This window comes from Haplochromis burtoni, unplaced genomic scaffold (genome assembly GCF_018398535.1).
Source record: "Haplochromis burtoni strain Fernald_Lab_line unplaced genomic scaffold, NCSU_Asbu1 Contig_63, whole genome shotgun sequence".
In the NCBI taxonomy this organism is placed as follows: Eukaryota; Metazoa; Chordata; class Actinopteri; order Cichliformes; family Cichlidae; genus Haplochromis; species Haplochromis burtoni.
In genome coordinates this window covers 1821866-1841801 of record NW_024582424.1, presented here as the reverse complement: position 1 = coordinate 1841801, position 19936 = coordinate 1821866, and the positions used below count along the sequence as shown (strand labels likewise).

At 39.3% G+C, this 19936-nt stretch overlaps 1 protein-coding gene across 2 annotated transcripts in view; it reads right to left on the bottom strand.

Moving 5' to 3' along the window:
* Window positions 1-19936, bottom strand: part of LOC102304446 (EGF-like repeat and discoidin I-like domain-containing protein 3) — a 131430-nt gene that overhangs the window by 85236 nt on the left and 26258 nt on the right. The window contains exons 2-3 of one of the 2 annotated variants that reach the window (XM_005922879.3): window positions 15406-15435; window positions 5023-5151 (exon numbers count right to left, since the gene is read on the bottom strand). In XM_005922879.3, the coding sequence (XP_005922941.1) occupies window positions 5023-5151; window positions 15406-15435 (159 nt within the window). The remainder of the gene's footprint in view (window positions 1-5022; window positions 5152-15405; window positions 15436-19936) is intronic. The other variant, XM_005922880.2, reaches the window with a different exon arrangement.

Below are 19936 nucleotides of genomic sequence, written 5' to 3'. Positions count from 1 at the left end.
CAATTTTTTCCACCAATCAATCCGGATCTGTTGGTGTCTTATAGAAAGAAAGGAAAGAAAGCCAAAGAAACATATTGATCCAAGAGCACGAGGTGGCAACTATTGAAAGGACCTGCAGGCTATGAAAGATTGGAGGAAGATCGAATGAGAAAGAGAGCACTTACCATCTAAGAGACAGTTTAGCCCAATTACTCTGTTAATTCTTTTATCTTTCTTTTTTAAACAGGGTCTTTATTCAGTACATTTCTGCTTGAAAAGCACTTTATCTACTGCCTTTAACTTTGGATTTTTCAAAAGCAGGCATCACTGCATCACATGAAATGATTGTTTTAGTAAACTAAAGATAAAACATGTATGTTACGCATGACTTTCTCACAACTTTCTTAGAGCAGGAATAAAAATGCCTACAGTTTATACAACATTTGTCCTTGACGGACTGAGAACGTGTGCTCTAAAAATGATCTGCAACCTCACGACGTCTGAGGCAATCAGTCCCAATCTTCACACTGTGACAGCTCATTACGGCGCTTGGCTACTTGCCCAATAAGGCTGCATTTGTTCTCCTGTCACCACAGGGACATGACACCACACTATCTGAAAGATGAATGACTTTGTGATGATAATGACTATAATAATAAAAGCAATGACACTAACCAAAGGAAAGCCACGGCTTTCAGACGAGATTGAGACAGACTAAGAATTGCTTTAAAACCCAACTTAATGCAATCACAATAAAATTCACCTCATCTTTGACAGGCCAGAGACAAAATACTCTATCTTTTACTTTCATATGACGTGGCTGAGTGAAATCAAGCTTGTCAAACTTTGTGTTAACTGCACAGTTAGTGTGCCAGCACGCTGTCATCACCTTCAGCAGTGATACTTGAACATCTGACCTGAATGTGAAAATCTCATCACCTCAGGAAGAGTCGAAAACATCTAAGTTCTAAAAATAAGAAATGTAATTTAAAATAAAAAAGCTAATTTGTCTGAAAAACTTGGAGTTGCCTCTGTGCAACTATTTCTTTTCCATTTTTGGTCATAATAAATAAAACATTACTTTATTTTAGTCATTAGAAGTCCACAAAGGAGGCTTATCTAGGATATGCTCATTGGCTGCAGACTTGTGACTTAGAACCAATGAGTGCGCAGATTGACCCCTCATCCTCGCATCCAGTTTCAAAACGCCAACGACTGTGAAAATGCTTTTCTCAAGGCTTCAAAATGGGACAAACCAAATGTCACAAGTGATAAAAGCTGTCACTGCTAACATTTAGCATGTAGAAATAGTTTCCAAAGAGCACCCAGTCTTTACGCTACCTGCACTGCAATGTTTCTGCCACAAAAACTGTTGAGCCCAGTAGCTGCGAGAAGAAGTGTGGGGGGCATAACACTGAATACTGCAACATAATCACCTCGTTATGAAGCCGTGTGGCACAAACAGAATAACCGCACAAAGAGAAAAGCTACAACGGCAAGAAAGCACTAAAAGGTTAACTACATTTTCATACAATAATGGATGACTTAGCCTACCATAATTAATTTCCTTTTTTTTAATATGTAATCAACAGGAGCAGCAGACTAATACGATATGTCAGCTTAACAGTAGCTTTAAATTAAAACTTCTGTCTATTAAAATATCCCCTGTGCTTAGGCAAAGGTAATACAATCAATTTATTTTATTATCGCTTTATAGCTATCTACCAAACTAGTGACTAGGGGATCTCCCATCTGTTCATCTTTCCTTAACTGCTAGTTCAATTTATAGTCAAGACTCTGGCTACAACCTAGACGGGTCACCGGTCGATCAGAGGGTCAACACAGAGACACAGACAAATGTTTAGTCTCATATCCACACCTAACAATTAATCGAGCATGTCTTTGAACTGGTTGAGGGCAAACCTAACTCAACATAATAAGTCACCGGTTAACCAGGAGGTTTGGAATCAATAACCTTTTTTCTCTTAACCAGTGAACTAACCCAGTATCAAATACTGCATTTTTCCCCTTCACTACATTAACTGTGAATAACTCAAACTTTCTGATAAAACTGTCCACCAGTAATGAAATGTTTCATACATTTTCCAAATTGTGAAGGTGCACGATATACCTTTCAGCTTATCGTGCATTAAAGCCAGTATCTTACCATTATTAAGCCAGCTAAACTGTCATTATACGTGTCGCTTTATAATTTAATTGCAGGAATTACCCAGAAACAGATTTGCTTATTAATGTCTCCCTCCTGTCTCTCTCACGACTCTCTGCCATTCAGACGATGTCCATGAGTAAAATTGGCAGACTTTAATGTGTATTCAGACTGTATCGAATCAGTTTCCCACCACCCCAGGGCATAATAGGAAACAATAACTGAATTATGACATGAATGATAGCCAATTGCTCACAGTTCAGGCTGGAGACAAACTCGATGACATAACATTGATCTACTGACTCCTTCTATTTCCTTTTCTGTTTTATGCCTGACACTGACCAGTGCAGCATAAAAAACAATTTCTTTTATGAGTTAAAAAAACCCACATTTCTGTCTTTTTTAACCTTGGCGCACATTTTTTGTTAGGCGTTGGTTAACATCTCTCCATGCTCTCTCGCTCTCTCTCTCTCTCTCTACAAATCCTCTCTCTTACAAACTAAGAAGGAGCCATCACGCCACACGGTTTGCACCATGATACATTAAAGCCATTACTTACAAGCACACCGGCAGTGAAGGACAACTGTGTTATGCAGGCTAATACAATGCTCAGCCAAGCACACGCAGAGGCAGGAAAGCCACAGAACTTGGCCTATATATCATACTGCGGGATTTAGCAAGATTTTGGCACACACAGAGAAAGCTATATGCTACGTCTAAATCACGGGAGTCAGTCGAAAAGTGAAAATGTAAAGGTCTGCATTAATTGTCTGCTGATACAATTATTATGTCCATCAATTTATTTTCTTTTGCTTATACAATTTAGGGTCACAATTGTGCTGGTGCTAATCCCAGCTGCTATAGGACAATAGTTGGGGTACATGGTAGACAGGCTGTCAACCTACTGACGGCTAAGAGAGACAGAAAGACATTCACAGATACAGCAAGTTTAGAATCATCAATCAGCCTAATGCACATTTAGTTGTACTAATTCGTTTGTACCCCTCAGGTATAAAAAGCCGATGGGGTATTGTCACCCTGCCTGAGGGGCAGGTGGGCGCGCAGTGTGGACACTGAAATGGGATAACTCGAGAACGAAGTGAGTGAAAGAGTTTCAAATTGACACAACTGTGCATCTACAAAAACATCTCAAATGTGGGAAAATCTCAGTGACCTCAGACTCAGGGACCAGAGGTAAGGTTTTCTGAAAATCTTGTGAGTGCGATAACGCAAGAAGGACGTCACTTGGGATTTTTTTAAATTGATACAATTGGTGCATCTCCTAAAAATCTCAAACAGGGGCGACTGTGGCTCAGGGGTTGGGAAGCGTATCTGTAACCGGAAGGTTGCCGGTTCGATCCCCGGGCTCTTTGCCCTGGTCGTTGTGTCCTTTGGCAAGACACTTTACCCTGCCGCCTACTGGTGTGGGCCAGAGGGGCTGATGGCGTGATATGGCAGCCTCGCTTCTGTCAGTTTGCCCCAGGGCAGCTGTGGCTACAACTGTAGCTTGCCTCCACCAGTGTGTGAGAGTGAATGAATAGTGGCATTGTAAAGCGCTTTGGGTGCCTTGAAAAGCGCTATATAAATCCTATCCATTATTATTATTATAATCCTCACTCAGAGTGACTGAGTTCAAGGTCAGAGGTCAATGTTTCTGAAAATTACCTTTCTAACTAATACAATAGGCACATCTACTAGGAGGCTGAGGGGTAGCACCCGTGGCCACTAGTTTTATTGTTTGAAAGTATTTTGTTTTAGTTCTGTTTTTATTTAGTTTAACAAAAATTATTTTTCTAGGTTTTTAGTTTATTCTTTGTGGGTTCTGTCCTCCAAGGTTAACTAGGAACAAACATAAACAAAACATCCTAACGCTTCACAGAAGGGCCTTAGCTGGTCATTTGCTTTAAACTCAGGACCTTCTTGCTGTGAGGCAACGGTGCTAACCAACACACCACCATGCTACCTCACATTTGTTATGTATGACTTTTCATTTTCAAATAAATAGTCTAATTTGCTCAGCTTTAGTGGTCCTATTTAATAACAGACTATTTTTTGTAAGAGCAGCTACAAGTATTATTAACATTTTTGTTATTAAATTGACTGCAAAAACTGCTGAGACTACCAAGAATATTTAAAGCGAAACAGACTCATTCTTTCAGAACAGATATTGGATCTAAACAATAGCTGAATGAAGCTTTGAAACGTGAATTGATGCATGTTGCTGTTCAAAGAAAAATAATTATATATCTGACTTGTTCGGTCTCAATAATAGTTTAAGGATCGATAGTGTTGGTCACACCCAAATGTGCTTGTACCCCATGATTGCAGTCATTACCCTTGTCCCCATATTCCAGGTGCTAGTTTAAGAGTTCAAAAGGTCAGTTCCTAAGACAGCATAAATTGTGCATGGGATGAGAACAGTGTTCCCAGTCTAACATACTGTCGAGAGTTATCTCACAGGCAGCACAAACCCTCTGACACCAACCTTTATTAAGAGCATGCTCAACAAAAGGAAGCAAGCTCAGCGCTTCCTTTCTCTCCTGAACTCACTATCATTTTGCTGAACTCGTCCTTTCACCAGGAATTTACTTTTTTGTCAGCTTTTCAACATCTGTTCACTGCTCAAGGTTATTATTTGACTCCTGTTAGAAAATCGTTATGATCAAACAGAAAAATCATTCTTCCTGGTAATGCCATAAAAGAGACACAGAGGCCTTGCAAACCTTTTGACTTTATATTAACCCCTTAGCAGTCCTATTAGTCCCCTAAACCATCCAATGTCCCGTGGGCGGTACGTCCGACTGCTAACAGTTTAAGTTCCGTAATCGTTCGAGACACTTTAAATAAGGGACAGGGAAGAGGCTGGTCCAACTTACTGTGTTGGCAGTGAACTCCACTGAAACCTGGTAGACACTTGCACACATAACCAATGAAGGTATCACCCCTGTAGGTCTCACTGATCTCACACGTTCCTCTGTTGTGGCAAGGGTTTGGGTGGCAAGGACCTGCACAGAAAAAAGAAGAATACAGACACCGATGATGGGGGTGGCTTTTTAAAAAAATTTTTTAACTGTACACACAAGAGCAAATTGCAGCAGATAATATTCCACAGTAATTTTGGTATATGATACAAAAGTGTACTTAGACATCATTATCCAGCCAGTAGTCTAATAAACTAAACAATGGGTGTCCCATTAAACACATCTACAGTTTTTAATAGCACACAATAACACACAAAGTTTTAATACATAAGGTATTCTGGGAGACATCGTGATGTGGTGTTTAAGTAAAACTGCTTGACAGGAGAAACTGAGGATGAAAGGAGTGTCGGGAGAGTCTGTCTTTCAGTGACTGCTGCTGGTGTCTGTTGTCTAGAGGGCGGCCCAAGGCACCGTCTAGAAATCACTGAATGTGTCCCCTCCAGGAAGGCAACACTTCATTCTCACAGTGCTAAGCGAAAAGCACAGACTAGCTGCAAGGTAAAATGGCGCACCACCATCTATGCACTGAAATGTACCCACGGCGTCACCCACACATACGTACACACACAGATCCTCACACAAATAAGTCGAGTTTTGACTAAGCAGTTACTTAAATTTGAAACAAGATTATTATTATTTTGAATTAATGAAAAGTGGCCATTGTTGTGAACAATTCACCAGTTTTAAGAGTTTCTGTTCATGCGTCCCCCAAAATGGAGAATCGTTATTAATACTGTACTGAATTTGTACTCCACAGAGCAAAATAATAGTCTCTGAAGAAGTGATTGCTCAAGTGATTGCCACTGTGAAAGTACTGCTGCTGTCCTGAATACTAGGGGCAGGCTAGCCAACCTCTGAGGGTTTGAACAATATAAGGTGTAGTCTAAAGTTGTGAATGTGCTGCAGAATGGCCAGCACAAACGCACTGTCTTTAATAGTTATAAATATATTGGTGCAAAAAACATTTTAAAAAGGTCACATGATGTTCATATTTTGCTCCAATGTACATTAAATTGTTAACTCCAATGACTGCAATGGCTTTTTTATTGAGATACTTGTTGCCCTTTGGTGTTCCAAAGTACTTTTGTGACACAAAAGCATTACCAAAAGACAGAAACATTGTTTGAATTTCAGAAAATTGTAGCAAATTTACTCTACTAATAAACTGAGGCAATCCTTTAAGTCACTTCATTTGTATTGGAACGTACTGTTTTCTGCATAGTTTGCTTCAGTGGATGTTTTTATTGCTTTCAGTGCTGTGCAAATGACCTCCACCAATAAAATCTGTCCATTTGGTTGAAGTTACCCCATGTTGTGCACAGATAACCACAGTTCAGCATTCCTACAGAAAATCAAACGCTTATGCTGTACCCTGTGTGAGGGTCAGTGCTGCTCAGAACACAAAAGGCTCCTATGAGCCAAACACTAATTTGCAAGGGAATTCATATTCATAGCCACAAATCACATGTATTCATGCTGTGTAAACAAAACCCCATTCATCATTACCATTGTTTTCTCATCAATATTTGGGTGCACAGAACACTGGGAAGCTTCGCCACTACAGAATTCATGCTTTGGGATTTAAGCAAACAATAGAAAGAATTTCAATAAAACAAGCAAAAAAAGAAAAAAGAAAAAAAAGAAAACGCCTCAGAGTTACGTCGGTAATGATTAATAACTCTGTTGGAGCATGATTCTTTCCATGTTTGTTGCTGTTTTTTCTTTCTTCTTTTTGTTTTTGTTCTCGTTATGGTATCTCTTTGCAACCCATAATGATAACTAAGGCTATGAATAAAAATTATTATAACAAAACCTGCTGTGTATGATACAGCAATGAATTAATTAACTGCCAATGCCCACAAAACTGTGACATTCAAAATCTTTCATGAACTAGCCTGCAGAATGAGGCAAAATGTTAATGATGACGCCTAGATGCAAGCTTGTAGGTTTCATAACTCAAAAACCTGCCAATATCTGTCTAATCTTTTATACATTGAGCTGTACAACTGCACTGAGTCTGTCAAAACTTTGCAGATTGATGGGGCGTGTTCGTTGCTCACCTAGTGATGTGTGCGCACCGTGCACTTAGGCTGAATTCTTACTGTGGTCGCCCAGGCTTGCATCCACCCCAGACTCCTTGCTGCATGTCAACCCTTGTCACCCACGCCTACACCCAGGCATCTGGGTGCTAGCTAGGTACATGTCAATTGATCATTTATTGTAAAATGTAATGTTTAGATTAAATCTTATTATAAACCACAAAATCATTGTTTGCCTGTCCGCAAACTCCTCCTACAGGATCACAAGTACAGCAACCAAATACGGGAGACATCTTTAGCCAATGAAGGTTCTTATTCTATATCATGACGTTGTCATGTTGCCAAGCAACCAGCTATCAAAGGGCTTAAAGGACCCATGTTTAGCATTTACGCAACTAAAGCAGCTTATAAAAGCATGATTTTGATTTAATTTATATCCAGAAAAATTCAAATGTAGTATATTATAATATGACCATGTTACCTGTGAACCAGTTAATTGATATTTATATAATAGAGTAGCAACTGAGCTTTGTAAGGGACCCATAAAAATGGGCTAATTTTAGTACAGTATTTATTTTTTTGAATCTATTTATCTTTCATGCTTTTTAATCTATAAACAAGAGCTACCACATTGCCAACAGCATGAACTGACTGCACAATCTGCATTTAGTAATGATATCTAACATGACTCTAAAGTTTCAAAAAGCATGCTGAGAAAAGAACTAGCAAATCCGAATTCTTTTCATCAGCATGCCCTTGTAAGTTTCCTATCTTGTGATGCAATTTCTATTCCAGTCATTTTACAGTCATATCTTAGAGTTGACAGGGAAACTGTGCTTTGACAGGTCTCTTATTTCATTTTAAGCGATGGGAAACAAGAAGAAGTCTCAAGGGTGAGAATCTCATGCCCTCTTAAGTCAGTTTGACAAATTAGCAGCCATGAGCACAACATTTGACAACGTCAAGTAAAAAGCTGCAGCCTTAAATTGTTTACTATATCAACAGGGCAACCATTTCACACTAGCCCCAACCCATAAAAAGAATAGGAAAAAAAATGAAGTAAATAAACAAATAAATACAAAATCACTACCGACCCTATTATTGTTCTCTCACTGGAATTAGTAGGCCTCTAGGTGTGAATTTCAAATGAGGTAATCCTATCGAAGTCATGCTATTTCAAAGCCTGGACCTGTATTAGTAATAATCAGTGTGGTGGATAATCAGTTGAACAGAGGCTTGTATAATAGCTTTCACAGAGGACCTGCTCACTGTGAGAAAGGGGGTTGACAGGTTTCAGGGCTCTTTTGATGTAATGATCTGTAGTCGCACCATGCTGTACTGACAGCATCCCTAATGGCAAGTGCATAAAACAGAAAAAGTGGGGACAAAAGGAGGTAGTGAGAGAGAAAAGAGGGAGGGAATGGTTTCTCAGTTAGTGTGTTAGAGAGATACAAAGAGTGTTCAGTATGACATCTACATTTGATTTCATAATTTCTGTCAAAAAAAAAGAAAAACAGGAAGAAAAAAAAACGCCCCAGTGTGCCGGAAATTAAGCAATCTTTTGTATGGTATGAGTTCAAAATAAGCCAAAAACTGAGGAACTGCAGAACTGTTATGAGTCAGGATCAAATGCCAGATCACATTAGCACACATACAAAAATCTGACATCCACTATAATATCAAAAACTGTTCATCTGAGAGAGAGCAAATTGTCTCGCCAGTGGAAAACACCACATGAAAATTGCAACAGCTACTTTCGTGCCCTCGGTGGGCTGAGACTGACACAATTTTTCAGAAACTTACAAAAAACATGAACCAAAACAAAACCGCGTTCTGTTTCTAATTTCTTGGGAAAATAATAGTTACAAAAACATTTTTTTAAAAAAGAAATAAGTTTGTTTATAGTCTCCAAACTTTTCAACTAAGAGGATGAAGATTTTCATTAAGAAAGAAGTGTTTTTTTAATGCTATAAACAAAAAAAGAAAGAAATCCCTTATTCACTCCAACAGCTGCCCATTTCTAGAAAGGATTAAGTACTGGGAGCCATGATGGAAGCAACAGAGAGGAAAAACCAAACACTACTTAGAGAAAAGAAGCAACTTTCCAAGGAAAGGCGAGGGAGTAAACATGGTGTGCCATTAAATTGTGTTTTCTTCACACAACCACACACCATGTACAATGTAAGTTGTGTGTTGCTGATTGCTGGAAAGTATTAGCTGCTAATGCTTCTACTACAGTGGCTTGCAAAAGTATCCGGCCCCCTTAAACTTTTCCACATTTTGTCACATTACAGCCACAAACATGAATCAATTTTATTGGAGTTCCACGTGAAAGACCAACACAAAGTGGTGCACACGTGAGAAGTGGAATGAAAATCATACATGATTCCAAACATTTTTTACAAATAAATAACTGAAAAGTGGGGTGTGCGTAATTATTCAGTCCCTTGAGTCAATACTTTGTAGAACCACCTTTTGCTGCAATTACAGCTGCCAGTCTTTTAGGGTCTGTCTCTACCAGCTTTGCACATCTAGGGACTGAAATCCTTGCCCATTCTTCTTTGCAAAACAGCTCCAGCTCAGTCACATTAACTGCGTTTGTGAACAGCAGTTTTCAGATCTTGCCACAGATTCTCGATTGGATTTAGATCTGGACTTTGACTGGGCCATTCTAACACATGGATATGTTTTGTTTTAAACCATCCCATTGTTGCCCTGGCTTTATGTTTAGGGTTGTTGTCCTGCTGGAAGGTGAACCTCCGCCCCAGTCTCAAGTATTTTGCAGACTCAAAGAGGTTTTCTTCCAAGATCGCCCTGTATTTGGCTCAATCCATCTTCCCATCAACTCTGACCAGCTTCCCTGTCACTGCTGAAGAGAAGCACCCCCAGAGCCTGATGCTGCCACCACCATATTTGACAGTGGGGATGGTGTGTTCAGAGTGATGTGCAGTGTTTTCCGCCACACATAGCGTTTTGCATTTTGGTCTCATCTGACCAGAGCACCTTCTTGTTTGCTGTGCCCCCCACATGGCTTGTGGCAAAATGCAAACGGGACTTCTTATGGTTTTCTGTTAACAATGGCTTTCTTCTTGCCATTCTTCCATAAAGGCCATCTTTGTGCAGTGCACAACTAATAGTTGTCCTATGGTCAGATTCCCCCACCTGAGCTGTAGATCTCTGCAGCTTGTCCAGAGTGGACCATGGGCCTTGGCTGCATTTTTGATCAGTGCTCTCCTTGTTCGGCCTGTGAGTTTAGGTGGACGGCCTTGTCTTGGTAGGTTTACAGTTGTGCCATACTCCTTCCATTTCTGAATGATCACTTGAACAGTGCTCCGTGGGATGTTCAAGGCTTGGGAAATATTTTTGTAGCCTAAGCCTGCTTTCAGTTTCTCAATAACTTTATCCCTGACCTGTCTGGTGTGTTCTTTGGACTTCATGGTGTTGTTGCTCCCATATTCTCTTAGACAACCTCTGAGGCCGTCACAGAGCAGCTGTATTTGTACTGACGTTAGATTACACACAGGGGCACTCTATTTAGTCATTAGCACTCATCAGGCAATGTCTATGAGCAACTGACTGCACTCAGACCAACGGGGGCTGAATAATTACGCACACCCCACTTTTCAGTTATTTATTTGTAAAAAATGTTTGGAATCATGTATGATTTTCGTTCCACTTCTCACGTGTACACCACTTTGTATCGGTCTTTCATGTGGAATTCTAATAAAATTGATTCATGTTTGTGGCTGTAATGTGACAAAATGTGGGAAAGTTCAAGGGGGCCGAATACTTTTGCAAGCCACTGTAGTTTCAGTTAAATCACTAAATGAATGTAACTGTAATCAGAGTTACTGTTTGCCAACTTGTGCGCAAACACAAACTACTTGGTTAAATAGCAGTGAAACTGTTAAAAGTGCGGAAAACAGGAAATGAAAATTGCTCGCCTTCAAAGTAAAAGTTGCGCTGTCTGAAATGTGCTGATTGATGACGGTCACAAATTTCAGTGTGTGGGGCACTTTTTCAAGTTTCACTACAGCTTAGAGATTAAAGGGTATGTTTTCAGACAAAGTGCCATCTTCCATGTAAATTACAATTGACTACACACAGCAGCAGACACCTCCAGTCGCCAATCAGAGGCTGGCAAAGGTTTAACCAACCAGTCTCTGGGCGTGGGTGACTGAGACATAACATCGCTGTAGAAAGTAAAGCTTGTTCAGCAGCAGTGATGACATTCAAATACTTTTTAGGAGGAATTACACCTTAAGAAGAATTTGTTATAATTGCATTACTCACTGTATTTTTAGCACAATAATAAATCTTTACAGATTAATAGTAACTATCCTAACACTGTGGATAATGCAAGGAGGAAACACTGGGAGCTTTCTTGGGAATTTAAATGTTAGCTGCTGCCCTGCTGTACAAGCCAAGACTTGCATAGTGATTGATGCAAGCCTGTGTTGTGTCCAGCATGGGCATTGTGATTTCCTTTCTGACTGCAAAGAGAGGCCAATCAATCAGCTGTGAAATCCTGACCAGTGGTTAAACACAGGAAAGCATCCTTTGTTTCCTCGCAGATCAATCACAGAGATTTGACATTTTCAGGCTTAAGGCTACGTATGTGCTCTGTCACAGTTGCTGTCACAAGCATTAGCTCACCCCCAAATGTATAAGAATTCAGGCATTTGGGAGACAGTATTTCATGCTTTGCACATACTCTGCTTAGCCTGAAAGAAGTGACACAGCTAATAATAATGATAGCAGTCAATTTTTAGAAAGCACAGATGAGCTGTAAAGCTTGAGGTATTAATAGTCAGTTGAATTTATATGGACATGAATGAACCCAGCCCCTTGCTCATTATGTTTTTTTCTAGACTCAAAGAGAACAACATGTACAATCTGAATAATATATTAAAGCTTTTTCAAAGAAAATTAAATCCAAGATAAAGGAAAGATATCTTCTAGGAAGGGGTGACTGTGGCTCAGGTGGCAGAGCAGATCAGCTACTGATTGGAAGGTTGGTGGTTCAATTCCTGGCTCCCCCAGTCTGCATGCCAAATATCCTTGGGCAAGATACTAACCCCAAATTGCCTTCATTTTCATTGGAGTGTGAATGTTTATTAGTTGCACTTGAGTTTAGAAGTGCTTGTATGAGTGGGGGTGAATGAGGCATGTTGTATGCAATGCTTTGAGTACTCCAGGAGAGTAGATGTATAAGAATCAGTCCATTTACCATATCTTCCTACTGCTTGTTGGGTTACATGCATTGTTTAGGGTTATGAGCAGGTCGGGCAAAGTATTGTCTCCATGTGACATATTTCTGCTGATCCCAGGGAAAAAGTTACTGTGCAGCAACATGGGAGGAAATGCTTTTAATCTGGCACCACAAATATTAGTACGCAACTCCTGATGTTTTTGACAGCAACACCGAGCAGCCCTTACCCTACTTAGATCAGCAACTGCTATTAAAAAAGTGAAATTTGGTAGACATTTAAATAACAAAACTGAAATGCCTGTGTGACTGTCAACTCTGAATTTCAGTTCCAATTTTGCCATCTTAAACAGTCCCTAGTTAACAATGACAAGCCAGGATTCAACCACACGGTTAGGCTTTCATAATATCTTTAAAGAAAACACACACACATGCACACACACGCACACATTTTACCTGCCTCAAGAGTATGAAATTTACATTTAAGCTCTTCAGCTCAGAAGCTGCACCTTGCTACTTTGCTGAGACATCTGATATGCCCTAATTGCGTCAAATCTATTTTAACCTAGCCTTTTTGTATGATGACTTTACTGGCTCATGGGCTCATGGTCACTGCATCCATCCTGCATTTCAACTGATGGAAGCTGGCACTGCACCACCAATATTACATCGAGGCTCTCAGCGTGAGCCGCCGGACGGTTGGGCTTTTAGTGAGTCTTTGGCCTTTTGTTCTCCCGTGCCCTTCCCACTCTGCCATTTCCGCCCATCAGGATTTGACAATGTCAGACAAATACACTTGAAGGTAAAAGTAGTAAGACTCGCGCAGCAACAAAAATGCTTTGGAATATGTCACTCAAAAGAAGAGGTCACATTGAAGACCACCATCCTTCTAGAAAGATCCAAAGAAAAGCGGAAATGAAGGCTGTCTTGTCAGAGACTAAATGCCATGAAAATGTCAGAGCCGTACCTTTTCTCGCAGGGGTCTTTTAAAAAAAACATGAAACTTTCTAAAAATTCCAATGTTTATTAGCAAAATCTAAATTATATATGTTAAATAAAATTCCCAGTCTACCAATAACATTTCTGAAAACATGACAAAGGCTGGCTCTAACTTGTTCACTGGAGAGCTAATATTCAACGTTCTACTTGGCAAATGTTAGTTTTACAATTAAATATGCTCAAATATGCTTCTTCGGTCTCAGTAGTATCCATGGTATTTTGACTGCACATACTGCAACCGCTGAGATTGTGCAATAAAGGTTTGGCGAACAGAATTCAGAAAATATATAGTTTTCTTGTTAAAGTTTAATTTATGCAGCCCCTGCAATTAGTAAGGGAAGTAAAAAGGCCTTAAAAGTTTAAATTCCTCCAACCGAGGCAGATCAAAGAACAGCCGTGTCCGTGTGGTTTTTTTGATGAAATTGGTTTTGCTCATAAAACACATCAGGTGCTTAATAAACAATACTTTTATAGAATAAACTCCCTGCTTTAAAGGGAAGCCGTGTAGATGACTTGGCAGTATTCATACACTGCCAAATAACCATAATAACCAAACACAGCAAACAATATCCCCCTTTGTATGAATGGAGACAAAGTATGAAAGCTGTGTAGAGTAAGGATATGAAATGCTGTGAAATAGCAGCTGATTTGCTAAATTCTTCAAACTTGTCATGAGCACTTTGGCCTTCCTCATCACTCTGTCCTATTTTCTGTCTCGGTCCAGTTCCAGGTCAGTGGTCACAAGTCATACCTAATTCATTTCATTTTCTTACTCCATAATTATTTTTTCTTGCCATGTTCTCGCTGCTCTGATCTGAAGTGAGTATAATACACGAAAAGTTGCTTTGAAATGCTTTAGGAAAAAAGGATTTACGATAGGTATTTGTGCAAAGAGGAAGATGCTGATGCCAAAAAGTAGTTTATACAGCAGGCAAACCTATTTTAGTAGCAAAAGTAGACAGCAGTCACTGCACTGGACTTACATATTCCCTTGAGACGCCTGTGTAGTTTGTCTATTGTGTCACATTCTTTGCATTGCTGCAGCAAAGTACTTTGATTCCTGTGGTATTATGTCTAATCTAAATAAATCATTCTTTTTTTAACCTACTTGATCTCCAACAAACCAGCAGGGATTAACATTAATGAAAGAAACATAGACAAAGACAATTACTGTAGATGTTGAGGATGCAATGAAAGAGGAATTATATATTCAGCTGCAGTACTTCCCGAGGATGTGAAGTGACATTTTAATTACATCACTGATGAAGATAAATCAGGTTCTTGTTTACTGTTGTCCTCTGTGGTCTTGCTTTTGTAATAAAACTCTTGTTACATTAGTTATTTCAATAATCAGAAGCAGTACTTTGGAATACCAAATATGCTACCTTAAAAATATGATTTTAACATCTATATGATAATTCAGAGATAAGTACTTTAGCATCTATTGGAGCCAGCAAAAAAAGAATACACTCAGTCCACTCCATAGGGAGTGAATACAATGTACATCAAGACTGATGCTAATGGCATGTATTTATGGATGCACTGCATTAACTCTAGAATAAGCATATTGGAATTGCTATGGATTAATGGTGCTTTTAAGTAAATGGATTGTAAAATCAGCACTCACACACAAGGAAAAAAAACACCCTGAGAAATATGATAAAGGCTCAGGTATCCACCATATTTCATTTCCACTGAAAAACAGTCATGCAAAAGCAATCAGTGGACCAAATTGGACTGTGAGCTCAATCTCAAAACTCTGTACTAGACAAAGACAAGACATTTCTCAGATTCACACTATTAGAGGAAGTTTAAATAGGACTGCCTTATGAAGTGAAATGCTAAATGATGTAATCATGACTGTTTCTGGCCCGGCATGAGCAGGGAATCAATGCAGGAATTAGACTCAGGAGTAATGAAGGAAGGACGAGGCTTGGCTCGTTCCATTTCTCTATCTCCCGCTCTACACACACACACTTGCATGAAAACAAATGAATGGAAATCACGTTACCAAGCATAAAAAATTCCCACCTGCTGAAGTTGGTTCCTCACCATCTGCTGCTGTTGAGACACAAAGGAGAAAAAGGGGGGAAAGGGAAGAGAGAAAATTCCTATTAGCTTCATCACAACTATGTATTTAATGCCGCAGCTGTATTGCAACAGATTCGGCTGTACTGATAATTACATTTTGTGCTATCATATGCAAAGTTTTATTTAAGTGTAATTCCCTTGAGCACACAGTATGTGAAGGCAGACACACCTGCTACCTGTAGGGTACAATATCCTGCCAACAGACATGCTCTCCAGTGCTGCCATGAAACCTAACCTGGCACAGTGGAACATCTGATGCCCCATCAATACACGTGTCCTGGTCTGTTACCTTTCCCTAATATGTGTTCATCATTCTGGACCAATGTAGGATTAGCCCCTGTGGCATACTTACTTACTAGCTGCATCCCTGGCTCCCAAGACCCAGTCCAGCTTTGTGGCTTAGATTTGGCCTGTCTGCTAGCATTACCACAACCCTCTGTCTCCATCATTAGTTTTGAAATTGGTCCAAAAGTTGGGCACAGATGCAGAGGCAGTCAACCAAGGGCATCAGATTCAAGGATGATAAATATGATTGTCATTATTATTGGGGATGAACAGAATGTGTAACCAGAAATGGATGGATGGACAAACGAGGCCTGAATGTATTGAGATTTGCTGCTGTACAGAGCATATTAAGTATGCGTGTCTATTATTTCTCAATAGCTAATGATGTTGCTTACCAATTCTTGCTTAATTAAAGTATGATTCAATGTCATGAGCATTTTTTTCATCCACAGCACTGAATACTAATTAGACATTAACATATGGAGAGGGTGAAGCCTGCATAAGCAGAAAAGCAGACATAGAGTGCCTGCATTGCACACAGGTGCAAATATATACAAAACCATCTGAGAAATCTGTTTCATTTCCAGCCACAACACACAGAACCATTTGGAGACCAGATTTTATTCTTTTTATAAACCAAACATCAGCGCTCTGTCAGGTTCTGCTCCCTGTGGTGTTTTTGGATGCGGAAATCAAATAAAGTGCTCTCGGGGGATTTTAAATAAGTTTTCTTTTTATTTATTTTATTCAACACATCTCCTAAATGTCTAGCAAATTATTTAGTGGATCACTAGATGTGGTACTCTTTAGACAGAAATATACGATTGGAATCAAGGCAGCAGCATCTGTAAACTGAAGGGAAAAATGATTCACTTAGTCATAAATGTGATAAACAGATACAATTAAAGAGTGAACCACAGCCTTTAATGCTGCTTTGACTGTGAGAGAAAGCTTCAACTGAAGCCACACAGAGTCAAAGCCAAGCACTTTCTCAACCTCTCATCTGCCTGGCAGCAGAAGCTCTCCTTTGTGTTTTACCATGCGCACGGGCCAATGTAATCCCCAAACCGAGCGCATTCCACGGTTCACTTAGTGTGGTTTTCTTTCTGCTCCCGTTTTCTCTTCAGCCTCACCATAAGGGTCAAGACGCACACTTGCAAGCCCTCAGACACAGTTTTGTGTGTGTGCACACGCATGTGCACACACACAAAACTGCACACTTGATAAAGGCAAAAAAAACCCCAACAACATATGCCTCAGAGTGCAGACAACTATTCACACCCACACATAAATACACATGCTGAGAAGACAGAGATGCATAAAAGGATGGGTTTTATGTTTATCCAAGTGTTGAAGTGGTGAATCATAAGAGTGCATAAAATATTGAAAGTACAGTGGGTTGGCAAAATTTATGTCTCTAATTGTTGGTGTTCTCCATAAAAATAACAAAACACCCAGTGTTAGCTGAATCACATAGCTTATTTCCCACAGCAGTGAGCATCGGGATAAACTGTGGACAAAAAATAGACTATCGGTTTAAATAAACAATAAAAATATGTATTAAAGATTACCTACACGTTCAGCTAGACTAAAATGGTGAAAGTGCAAAGTTTTGACTGGGAAACCGAGGTGGAGTCACTTTTGTTGTTGTCAGATTATTCGCTGACTTCCTGAAATCAGTAGCAGCAGAGATGCTGTGCATTAATGCTGAACCTCTTAGAGAGGGAGTCTGAATTGATGGTATGCATTTTGATGCATGTGAGGTCTGATTGTGACGTGTTTAATGCCAACAGTAAATTATTGGCATCATAATGGTTGTCTTCTTATCATGAATTCTACCCAGATAGGCATTGTTTCAATAAATATCATTCTTAACCACAACTTAAAAACTGTTACTAACATTCTTGAGAAAGTGCCTCTAATTTTATGCTAAAATGTTAAAACAAAGTCATCAGATGAAATCTCTACAACAGAAAACAAAGAATTGCTGTATGGTGATTCAAAAATGACTGACAAACTGAATGTTGATATATTTTCTATTCATAAAATCCTTCAAATCCAACAAATCTTGTCAAAAGCTGTCATTAGAGCCTTACCAGAGTATTCCCTCCATTGGCTGGATCTATTAAAAATCTATTGGTTCGTCTATATCAAAAGTGGTAAAAACACAGCTGTTCTGCTAGCCAGCAAGCTATAAATATTACGTGGGTCATTCTACAGTATGGCTTATTGTCAGTTCTTCCCATATGAAGACACAAAAATACATTGCATGCACACAGTTAACTTTTTGAAAGTGTGTGTTTCGCCTTCCCATGCACTCCTTTCGCTGTCTTGTCTTTCTCCTCCCTGAACCTGGTATTATATTTGTTTACTGCAGGAGCAAACACAGGAATGGACAACAGTGTAATTCTTGTGGTATAGTCCTATATTATTGAGACAAATCCATAAAGTAAACTGACAGACAAGGGCAATACCAAGCATATTGGTGTACAATAAATACTTGATGCATTGATATTTCTTCAGACCACATTAATAAATTTGTAGAACATGGAAGGTTCTGGAGATGGCTTATTTAAATGGCCCCTCCTTTTTACCAGGAGAAGGTACTCTCTATGAGATGATAAGCCTCTATCCCGGGACATATTGGTTTAATCTGACTGACAGCCAGGAGGCTGTAATAACCATCCATAATCTAAATAGGAACCAGTCAGGCTTTCCTGAATTGATATGACCTCAAGGTGTTCAGTGGAGATAGAGGAGCAAGTGCACAAGATGAACAAGCATAAAAACTATGCAGAACATGCATACTGTACATACACATTCATATAAGGGTGAAGATACCCCTTTATATATTAAACAATAGGGTTCACCAATTTTTTTACCACGATGGGTAAATATGTACACAGTACACTCACATTCCTTAATATGATAAGCCATTTTGATTTAGTAACTTTGTTTGCAAGAAGCATTTAAATCAATGACTGACCAACAGAAATCAGCTAGTACAGTTTAGTTAGTAGAATTAAATGGCTGTGAGCTTTAGTATTTACAGCTTGTTTTACACACATAAACGTATCCACGAAAACCTTGAGGGTTATGCAATGTGGACCAAAAGAATGCCAACAGTACGTAGCCTGTTCAGCAATAATGCACATGGGTCACTGAAGGCTGAGAATTATAACAATGATGTGAAATACATTCTGTGGCCTTCACAGTCACTCAGTCTGATTCACGAAGAATTTCACCCCTTTAGTTGAGTTCACTAGAAAATGTAAAGTTAAAACACAAACTGGCCCTGTTCCAGTTCCACATAACAGAAGGCGAAAGTGTTATTCTGAATTTTTATTTACTTTTTTTAATGTTAACATGTAAGTAAAAGTCACATCTGCAATGTCCCAAAGTTCTACACTTGTGCCAAAAATGAAAGGCATTTCTAACACCACGTTCCACAAGATGGAAAGTAAATAATGCCTTCTAAAGTCCTGGCACGTCCAAAGCAGGAAATCCATGAACTCGTGACTTCATTTTTGCACTCTTCTTTTTGTCAGCAAGTAAGCCCTTTACATCTATTTATTATTCTATTCTTCTTCTATTCTCTGTGTACAGAGAATTTTACTGCAGCCAAATTCCCAATTGAATGTCTTCTAACACACAGCAGAGCAAGTGTAACATACTGACTGATGCACTCTCCATTAAGGTTCATTGTTAACCAGCAGTCATTTTCCAGAAACTGCTGCTGAGCAAACGTCTAAAACAAAAAGCAAAGAAACAGAGAATTATTTGTCTGTTAGGCTTAATGTGAATCAATAAATACATTTGGACTTTGAGTGGGGCTAGGTTGCATGAAATATTTAATGTATTTCAGTGTTTTTTCCTAACCATTACCATTAACCTTATAACCCTACAACACTTCAATACTAAAGACAGCGTTATTGTTTTGATGTACCTGCATTTGTCAGGGTAAGGGGTTAACACAATGATTGCACTGTTATTATGATAGCAGTGCATTACACAGTCGTGGGAGCCACCGACTGTTTTATGCTGTTGTGTTGACACTGACCCTCACTGGTGCTTTGTATCCTGGAAAGGTTGTGTAGGAACCTCATTTTGATGGTAGTTTTTTACAAGGATATCCAGCGGGTGTTTGAGTGGATGCCCCTTACATCAGTAAGGCAAATTACTATCC